General features: G+C 46.0%; 1 protein-coding gene across 14 annotated transcripts in view; it reads right to left on the bottom strand.

Annotated features, from left to right (window-relative positions):
* Nucleotides 1-9,181, bottom strand: part of LOC131878015 (JNK-interacting protein 3-like) — an 11,893-nt gene extending 2,712 nt beyond the window's left edge. For 2 of the 14 annotated variants that reach the window (XM_059223909.1, XM_059223901.1), the window contains exons 1-19: nt 8,342-9,180; nt 7,455-7,665; nt 7,232-7,367; nt 6,837-7,083; nt 6,402-6,561; nt 6,029-6,120; nt 5,303-5,353; nt 4,674-4,691; nt 4,385-4,499; nt 4,187-4,321; nt 3,872-4,075; nt 3,627-3,803; nt 2,370-2,637; nt 1,719-2,301; nt 1,560-1,601; nt 1,253-1,423; nt 751-1,060; nt 290-678; nt 98-148 (exon numbers count right to left, since the gene is read on the bottom strand). In XM_059223909.1, coding sequence (XP_059079892.1) covers nt 98-148; nt 290-678; nt 751-1,060; nt 1,253-1,423; nt 1,560-1,601; nt 1,719-2,301; nt 2,370-2,637; nt 3,627-3,803; nt 3,872-4,075; nt 4,187-4,321; nt 4,385-4,499; nt 4,674-4,691; nt 5,303-5,353; nt 6,029-6,120; nt 6,402-6,561; nt 6,837-7,083; nt 7,232-7,367; nt 7,455-7,665; nt 8,342-8,783 — 3,802 coding nt within the window. In that variant the 5' untranslated portion in view covers nt 8,784-9,180. Of the gene's footprint in view, nt 1-97; nt 149-289; nt 679-750; nt 1,061-1,252; nt 1,424-1,559; nt 1,602-1,718; nt 2,302-2,369; nt 2,638-3,626; nt 3,804-3,871; nt 4,076-4,186; nt 4,322-4,384; nt 4,500-4,673; nt 4,692-5,302; nt 5,354-5,669; nt 5,706-6,028; nt 6,121-6,401; nt 6,562-6,836; nt 7,084-7,231; nt 7,368-7,454; nt 7,666-8,271; nt 8,302-8,341 lie in introns of those variants that run through there. The other 12 variants (XM_059223898.1, XM_059223897.1, XM_059223907.1 and 9 more) reach the window with 12 other exon arrangements.

The raw sequence follows: 9,181 nt of genomic DNA, 5'->3' as shown, positions 1-9,181 counted from the left end.
CATAACCATGAAAAAGGTTGCTCGTCGAGGAGAGAGACCTCCTGCCTAGTGCAAATACAGTGTTCAAAAAAGTGTCACAAAACGCAAAAAGAATCACCTCTGTAGGTTTGAAACCCCGTCGAATAGGTAAAAACACCCGACTGGACACCTACAAACAGATGTTAACAAGTAGGTATAATAAATGACAATATGAGTTCAGTTACTAATGTTAGCTCCTCGACACGAGCAAAGCCCAGAGACAAAAGGTATACAAATCATCTATAGATTGTAGCTATGTATACGTCCATACCTAACATCTTCGAGACGTACGGCTCGATATCCACATCCTGAATGTGTTCGTGAGTGTGGGCGTGGAACAATCGGAGTGTGGAATCCAATCGAATTGACACCCAAACCCCATCTCCCACCCAAGCCATTTGACGCACTTGGCTCTCTTTGCGTGGATGAGCGTCCATGGTCTTCTCCACGGTCATTGTGCGAGGATCAATCACGAAAATCTTGTTCCGGTAGCCGCACCAAACTTTGTTGTGCACTTGGAGCATACATCGGATCGAATGGTGAGGTTTGCCGAGGTCCAGGAGATGATAGTTGGTCAAATCCCATTGACCGTCGTCGGCACGATGGAAGATGGCGATACTACCATTGGCTAGAGCGGCTAAAACACGGCCCTTTACATGCCTTGAAAGGTTCAAGAACAGGTTTTTAAATACTCTCTTGTCTTGGTGGGTACGTTGAACAAAATCAACTTACACAATACAAAGCACCGAGTCTTTGAGTCGGATCGAATGGATACACCGCTTCCATTGGGAGACGGATGAATGGACGTAGATGGATCCAGACTGAGATCCCAACCACATAGTGGGCAAGACTGAGCTCATCTTCTCCACTTCGCCAAGTGCTAGCTCGTTGTCCTTGTCTTTGGAGAGTTCGCCCACACCATCCTTGATCTTGGTATCGGTGGATGAGAATCGTCGATGAACGGCATCGACATCTTCGCCGCCATCGGTATTAGAGGGATTTGACTTGGATGCGTCCTCGGGTGGATTTCCAGAGGGGTTGACTGTAAGAAAACCAGTACAAACGATGATAAAAATCAACAGGCTGGAAATGGCAATCCAAACAGTGCTATCATGTTTTGACTAGAGACTATGTCGGAAGAGCCTTCACCAAGTCCCATAAACCAAAAAATCGAACTCGTGCAGTAATCTCTTGCATTCTCTTTGAGAGGGTGCCATGAGGGAGATCGACTCACTCTTTGATTTCAGTCGCTGTTGCTGTTGTTGTTTGGGATCGTCTTTAAGATCGCGAGATATATTCAAGGTATGGTGGGAAATAAATGGGAGCGTAGCGTGAGGATCGGGATCCTCGCTCAATTCTTGCAGCTTGAACACATCGAGGGTTCGATTCAAGGCTGCTTTTGATCCTGTTAGTCGATTAGGGTTACAGGTTAATAATCACGATGGTTAAAACACGGAAGACAGAAACGAGTGGAATGATTCAAATTTAGAGAAACGCCCGCAGATATTCTTTATCCACACATGAAAAGACCAACAACCTACCTAGTTCAATTGCAGTTTCTTTGGTTAATCGGGGTTGGGTTTCTGTAAAACGAGGATAAATCATGGAACTTAAAACGAACCGAATAAACGCCCAGAAGCCCAGGGACAAAAACCAAGAGGGATCAAATCAATGTTCTATCAGAGTAACGGAATAAATACCTTGCTCAACTTCTTCTTCCAACGAATCCAATTGCGGCTTCTCTGTGGCACTGGTCACAAACGATATGGAACCGATCCCACCTCCCCCGGGCACATCTTCCGGGTTGATATCTGCTTGAGCAGCGTCAGCAGTTTCTTGCCGCTTCTGTGAAGCCATATTGTCTTCGGTCTGAGCTCGCTTTTCGCTCTCTTCTACCACATTTCGATTGAGTTGCTCGTCCACGCGATAATCTGATTCCTTCGCGCCAGGGACACTGGCAATACATAACAGGTGGGATGAACACACTTGAAACGCCTCCAGCACATCCGCCGGAGAATTGGCATCAATCACGGTCACTTTGCTGATGGCATGGGTCGACGTGCAGATCCAAACGTGCGACGAGAGCTGCTGATCGGCCTCAAAGGCATCTTCGACTAATTTCTTGCCTTGACTCAACTCATTGTCTAGCTTTTCGAGCTCGTCGTCGGTGGCTTTTTTCACCTCAACTGACGGGAATCGGTCGTAGAAGATACTGGCCCCCACTATGCTTCCCCCGTCTTGGGTTCGACCCCCGGACAAGTTGACTCCGGCCGCGCACCAGATCTAGAACAGGAATCAAGCCGGCCTAAAAAAATCAGCTCAACATGTAGGGGCGGTCAGATCAATCATACCTTCATTCCGGGTTCCTTTTCCATGAGCGGCCGACAGTAGACTGGCACAGGTACAGGGATCCCGGACGAGGACACTCGAGACTGGATTTGAACCTCGTCTTTAGAACTGGAACTTCCGGAGGCTGAGGTGGTGTTCGGTTTTGCAGGTAAACTCCACCCGTAGGCTTGCATGCGGCCATCGTCCTTCTTGACGTGAGCTCGCACTTGCTTGTATTGCTCTTTGCGTTCGTCACTTCGTCGTGTGGGATTGGCGGATCCACTTGAAGCACTGTACAAAATAACGATCAGACAACGTGGTTAGTTGGAACAAGCCTTTGATAGATTTGGTTAGTTGATGCTACGACTATGGTTGAAACTAACGAACTACTACATGAAGAGTATTAATTATATCATGGTTGAATTAATATCACAGATAAAAATGAATGATAATCAAGAATGTCAAGAATGACTCAACGAACGATGTATTTCTTACAAAAATAATCATTTTGTGAATCGGTGGGGCAAGGTACAAAATGGAGGGATGTGAGTAGAAAGATAATGCTTGCGACGTTAGGTCAAAGGGTTTTTTTCTTGATAAGCTCAAGAAGGCAAAGGCAATAAGTTCATTGTGGAAGGGTGCTTCACAGCCAAATCTGTTGACAATTGATTACGTTAGTAAATCTAGTTTGTATTGGGAAGCGAGGTGATCTTAGAAGTCCTCGTAGAACCGAGGACTCTCAAGACTGATCTCTGACATGATTCTTAGGCAATTGATTGGCATGGTTGGATCAGGTGCAATGTGTTCTGTTTGTGGTGTTTGAAGTGGGAGAGGGGCACCCTCACTGGCCTCAATGCCAGTCTCAATACCCGCGGAATTGGTCTCCGACACATGATGAAGACGAGAATGAGGCTGGAGCAGATCACGATCGTCGTCGTCATGTTCATCATCATCATCATCATCGATTAACATGTGATTATTGTTGTCCAAAATGGGATTTGATGGGGTTATTTCGGTCAAGAGATTGCGGAGTCTCAGTCCACTGAGGAAAAAAAGAGAAGGAACAAATCCAACAAAGGAAACTAAAGTGGCAACCAAATAGATCCGATCCGACAACCAGAGATAGAGTGAGAGAGCGCATGCCAAAACCCGAGAAGAAGCCTAACGTTGATCAGGTCGCCGCCTTCATCTCAGTATTTCTCAAGTAACCAAAACCAGAGGTCCCATTTGTGAGGTTATAAGAACACGTCTATGTAGTAGTGTCATTCATTAGTACTTACATGGTGTCCCCATCAAATAGATCCACACCCCGGGCTTTTCTTTCTGCGCTGCTTTTAGCTCTCATGGTCGATAACGTCGATCCGGAGGATTCTTCGCTGGTTTCGCCATATTTCATATTCACATACGGACCCATGGGATCACCAGTTCGTTCTGTTCCACTGAACAGATTTCCGAAACTGAACGAGAATGAGAGGGTAAACACCCATGTCATGGTGCAAGGGAAGGGAAGAATTGAATTGCTTACAATTTCCAAATGCCCTTTTGGTTCTTCTTTTCGATGGGTGTGTCAGTTTTATGAGCCCGAATCATTTCAGTCCACCTCACAGCTTCTTGGAGTTCCATAAAACGCTCTTTGTATTGGTTGCGTTCCATGAGTACCCGGGCCATTTCTACACGGGTAAAACGCTTTCTCTGTGCCATTGGAACATCATTATCCTCTTCCTCAGACCTATCATAGTAATAAACAGCATGTTAACATTAACTTTCAACTCAAAGTACGTATGATCACTGCTATGAAGCAAAAAAAAGCACATCAAATGAAATATTGAGCACTACGTACTTGGTCGATTTGTTGGCCTTCTCCAGTTCCTCTTTGGTCTTCTTTGCATCTGTCTCTAGCTCTTGAACGCGGGTTTCCAGGCGAGTTCGAATATTTTGTAATGACCGAATCTCTTCCCGAAGGATTTCGTGTTCCCTAAACAGAATAAAATATTATGAAATGCTATGGTTTACAAGGGCAAATATACTATTAAAGTACCCGGTAAGTTCATCAACTTTGCTGATCAGATCGTCTTTGACGATATTCAGAGCATTCTTCGTGGCCATCAGCTCATTGTTCTCGGCGATGAGATTTTCCACCTCTTTGCCCATACCTAAATAGAATACATTTTAGCTTCGCAAGCATGGAAATGTGATGGTCTAAACTACTTCAAGAGACCGCTACACACGTCACTCAAGATAAATGTCACTCCACCAATTACACACCCAAATGTAAGAGCTATCCAAGTCCGTGTTAAGCTTTGAAAGCCTCAAGTATTGATTCTTACCGAAGTAATTGTCATTAACTGTGGGCCATGGTTGATGGTATTAGGATGGGTAATTAGTGAAGAAGATGCCATTGTTGACCCGTCACAGAAGGCAGTAGTAGTAGTAGTAGCATTAGTAGTAGTGGCGGCAGCAGTAGCAGATTGGATGGGTGGGTAGTTGGATTATGTTCAAGCAGCAGATAAGTACATTTGGGTGTGGCAAGGCAATATTCATGACCATGGCACAAACGGTAGGACGAGTATCAGTAGTAGTTTTGGTGGTGAGAGTAGAAGAGTAGATGACGATTCATCCGAAGCGGCAAAACGTTAGAGAAGAGTAGAAAGAGCAAGAGAGAAAGAGAAAGGAGACGATCATTAGTACGCCTCATTACCAACACTAACAAATCGAAACGTGTCATGATACTCCCTTCGGATCTTGCCCCAATGGCTTTCGGACATTGTTATCAGACTGAATTGGCATTATGTATTGGGGTCTGCATCCGAGATTCTTGGAGCAAAATGCCAGAAGGTTAAAAGAAAAACCACGTACATTGATATGAAATTACGGCATTTACACATTTACGAGTACAAGTACGTGAGTACGTAAAAGGGAGGAAGAAAACAAATAAACGAAACAAGACGAAAATTACCATTGTCGAAGCCTTCAGGATCGCGAAGCTCCCCTTGGTCACTTTCATTATCTAAAGAATGAAACAAAGAAAAGCTAGGCAACCAAAGTAAAATAAAGAAAAAGCGCTTACAGACAAATGATGGAAAATGATAATCACAGCAATTACTCTCAATAATAAATGAGTGCATTCTTATGATATAGTATAATCAAAGAGAGCCGTGCAAAATGCTTCTCGTGATGAGGGAAAATATGCAATTTCTGTACACAAAAACATATACACATCAAAGTAGAAAATTGACTGATTGAGAGTGAAAGAGTGTGGAGAGACAGCGAAATATCAACAAGAGACGACGAAAAAGCTAGGTTGACGTGGATTTGTTACTGACCAGCGGAGGCATACTCTCCAGGATGGACCCAGCCTCCTGATTCCGCCACAAGCAAAGTGATTAAAGGAAATCGTTTAAAATGGGGAGGTGACTTATTATTAAATATGCTCGTTGTCAAAGTAAAATCGATTTGCTCATTATGAACCGTGGCGAGTGAGAAGAAAAGTTATGATAACAACAATAATAAGAAGAAGCTCATTCGGTGAGTACTGGAAGTAATAGTTCAACTCATCCAGTGACATTGTTTTGTCAAAGTATTCACATTGCACCCAAGGTGATTTATTATTTCGGTTCTCCGACCAAAAGTAGCCGGAAGATATTGAATAGGTCAATCTGCTCAAGAAGGCTGAAGTTCCTACCTGTGATATCGGCTCCTTCATCAACGTCTCCAAGGGCTTCGGCGTCATGGAAACTCAATTCTTGGTACAAATTGTTGCCCGTCCGCGTTTCTCTGTAAAAGATCCAACAATTCTAGTCCAAACAAAACATCAATTACAACGTGAGACAAGCATGGTTTGAGCCCATGGAGAAATAATCACGCTTTTCTTGGATACTAAATCAAGCAACGATTGAGCTCAGTTTACCAATGTGAACTCCACACAACTCAGAAAATATCTTAACTTTGTTTAGGACGTTTGAAATAGGCGTTGCTATACATGTAAAGTGCAAAAAGTGAAGGAAATACAAAGGGCTCTTTCATGTCACAATGTACATTTTTCCTAGTGGCCTTACGATTTTGTCTGACTCATGCCCGACGTTTGCATTGGAGTGAGAGGCGTGGCCGGTCCGATACTCGGATCCTTGGACACATCTTCGGCTTCTTCCACTTCTAAATCAGTCACCTGACCATCGGGACTGATCCCTTCCATCCATCCTCCAAGTTTCCCAGAAACTAATGATGCAGCAAGAAAATTTCACAATTAGTTGAAACACACATAATTGGATCAGCTAAGACCCATCACTAAGCACTCTATATGGAGTCCAACGGAACCATGCTTGGTCTTCAAAATACGACAAAGGTTCGCAAGACTGAAAGAACTCGAGTGTTGTCTCCGTTTTGTTTGTAATCAGCCATGCCAACCTTTGAGGGGGAAAACCAAGAATTGGGATATAAGAACTGAACGTGAAAGAAATGGGAGAGGGTTCAATCTACGGGTCCCCGTTTACTTTGATTGCCTTCCGACTCTTCTTGTGAGCTAGACTCTTCGGGAGATAGCTTTTCAAGCTCGATGTTAGTTTTCGGTGTGGTTGCAGGAGGCAATGTGGGTGAAGATGGTTCGCTTTGAGCACTTTTAGATACGTTTTCTGACAATTTAGTAGCGATCGGGCTATTTGTTTTAGTTGTCTTAATGTCACCGAGGTCATCATCACCTTTGTCCATCATGATTCTTTTCTGGCTCTTTTTGGTCGGACTCTGGAAGTAGAAGGGAAATCGGGGCATTATGGCCGACCATGAAACACTCACTCGCTATGACTACTAATAGTCTGAATAAGTTCACGTGCATGCCGGATGGTCTCGCTACGTATTACATGTCAGTCTCAATTCTCAAGACTCGACTTACGCTAAGCTCATTCTTGAGGGTGTTGGGAGCCGATCCATCCGCATTGTTGTATTCGCTGGCGGGAGTGAGGATGCTGGCTTGTTGACTGTTGTTGTTCTCCAACTCACTGTAGCCATAGGAAACCGGTCCCGATGATCTTGAAGTGGCACAGGAATGAATATGAAGATGAATTTATTTGGGACAGTGTTTTCCTCGCCATTGGAGGAGCCTGAGTCGGACTTACCGGTTGGCTTGATGTTGTTGAATCGAGAGTGAGCCCGGGATTTTGGAGCGACTTGAACCGAGACCTTGAAGCTGTTCTAATCGTTCGGCGCCCAACATTGATTTAGTGCGTTCCATGTAGTCGATGTGGGTCTTGAAGAGGTCCGTGTAGCGCTCATGGAGTTTGTTGTACTCTTTCTTGAGTTCATTCTCCTTCTCTTCCAGACGCACAACTAGACAAAAGCACATCAGAGACTTGATTATTATTAGAAGGGAGACATGTAAGTTTGCTACTCAATTAAAGTTTGATCTCCTACCAAAACTTGATTGGCCTTACTTTGCTAGCTATATCATTTGAGGGATGGTTCCCATGTTTTCGTTTAAGAAGTGTTTCGAAGATCTTAATCCATAAAAAACACGTGGCCTGGTTAGCGAAGGGTTAACCTTGAGGCTTAGCCCTAATTTTGGATGCCCACACCGTGTTTTGGCCCATTCACTCGGGTTCCTCATCTTTTCAGCTACCGACTTCAGTTCAGGCCTAAGGCTAGAGATTCACTATCCCACATATTCTACATGAGAGACACTTCCAAACCGGACAAATGATGCCCTAGCTAATTGATGGTTTAGCCATAAGCGATGTCTGGGCTATATCAACAGGGCTATTCATCTCCTTGGGCAAGAGAGCCCCACCCATCATTCAACGCTCTGGCCTTCGTTCCTGTCAGACCAGGTCTACCCGTCGGTCAGGACGCCATGATCAGACCCAACCGCTGGGGTGGGCTCACCCCAATTCAACCGGGCTCAGGCTGTTGACACAGGCCATGGGCGTGGGCACTTACTTTGGTCCTGGGAGTTTTTGGCTTTGAGCCTGCTGTACGGCCAAGGCGGGCCATGGGCGTGGGCACTTACTTTGGTCCTGGGAGTTTTTGGCTTTGAGCTCGAACATCTTGACGATGGAGGTGAGCGAGTCGATCTTGACGGTGTTCTCCTTGCGATCGCCTTCGAAGGCGTCTTCCAACTCGATGAGGCGTGCTTCGGAGGCCTTGCGTAAGTTTTTCTCGCGCTCGTACTGCGTGACCAATTGCTCGTTGTCCTCCTTGAGCAACTCGGCCTCCACCTCCAGCTCTTGGCTCTCGGTGTAGGCCAGGTCCAGGTTCTCCAGCACGTTCACCACCAAGGGCATCAAATCCTGGACCACGCCCTCGCCGTAGGTGGCCATCATGCGAGCGAACTCTTCGTAGATGGACCCGGCCACGGCTTGGACTTTGTCATTCATGACCGCATTCATGCCGCTATCATGCGAGCCTCCGCCGCTCGAGGAGCCCGACACACCTTCGGCCGCCATCAACATGAGTGAGCCCGAGGGCGTGGCGTTGAAGGAGGCGGGGCCACCGAGGGCACGCTCACTTGGAGCGTGCCCGAGCCCGTGCCGTGGAGCGAAGTGGCCGAGGTCTCCATGATGTGACGGGCGGCCTCACTACTCATGCTGAGGGGCCAGATGGCTGGGTGGGTGTGGCATGGAGCCCAGCCTGGAACACGGGCCGATCAACCCGGGGCTTGGCCCGCTCCCACGGGTTTCCTCTGAGTGACAGTAGAGCGTGATGTTTCACGGCCGGTAGCGGTTGAGCTGGCGGGTAACGGGCAATCCCTAAGGCAGATGAATGAATGAGTGAGTGAGTGGGATGTTTTTGTCACAGGCTAAGTTTCCAATTTTCTGCTACGTCAAACTATAGAGCGAGAGCGAGGACG

This window comes from Tigriopus californicus, chromosome 3 (genome assembly GCF_007210705.1).
Source record: "Tigriopus californicus strain San Diego chromosome 3, Tcal_SD_v2.1, whole genome shotgun sequence".
NCBI lineage: Eukaryota > Metazoa > Arthropoda > Copepoda > Harpacticoida > Harpacticidae > Tigriopus > Tigriopus californicus.
Note: the sequence above shows the minus strand (reverse complement) of the source record. Positions and strands in the feature narration are given on the sequence as shown.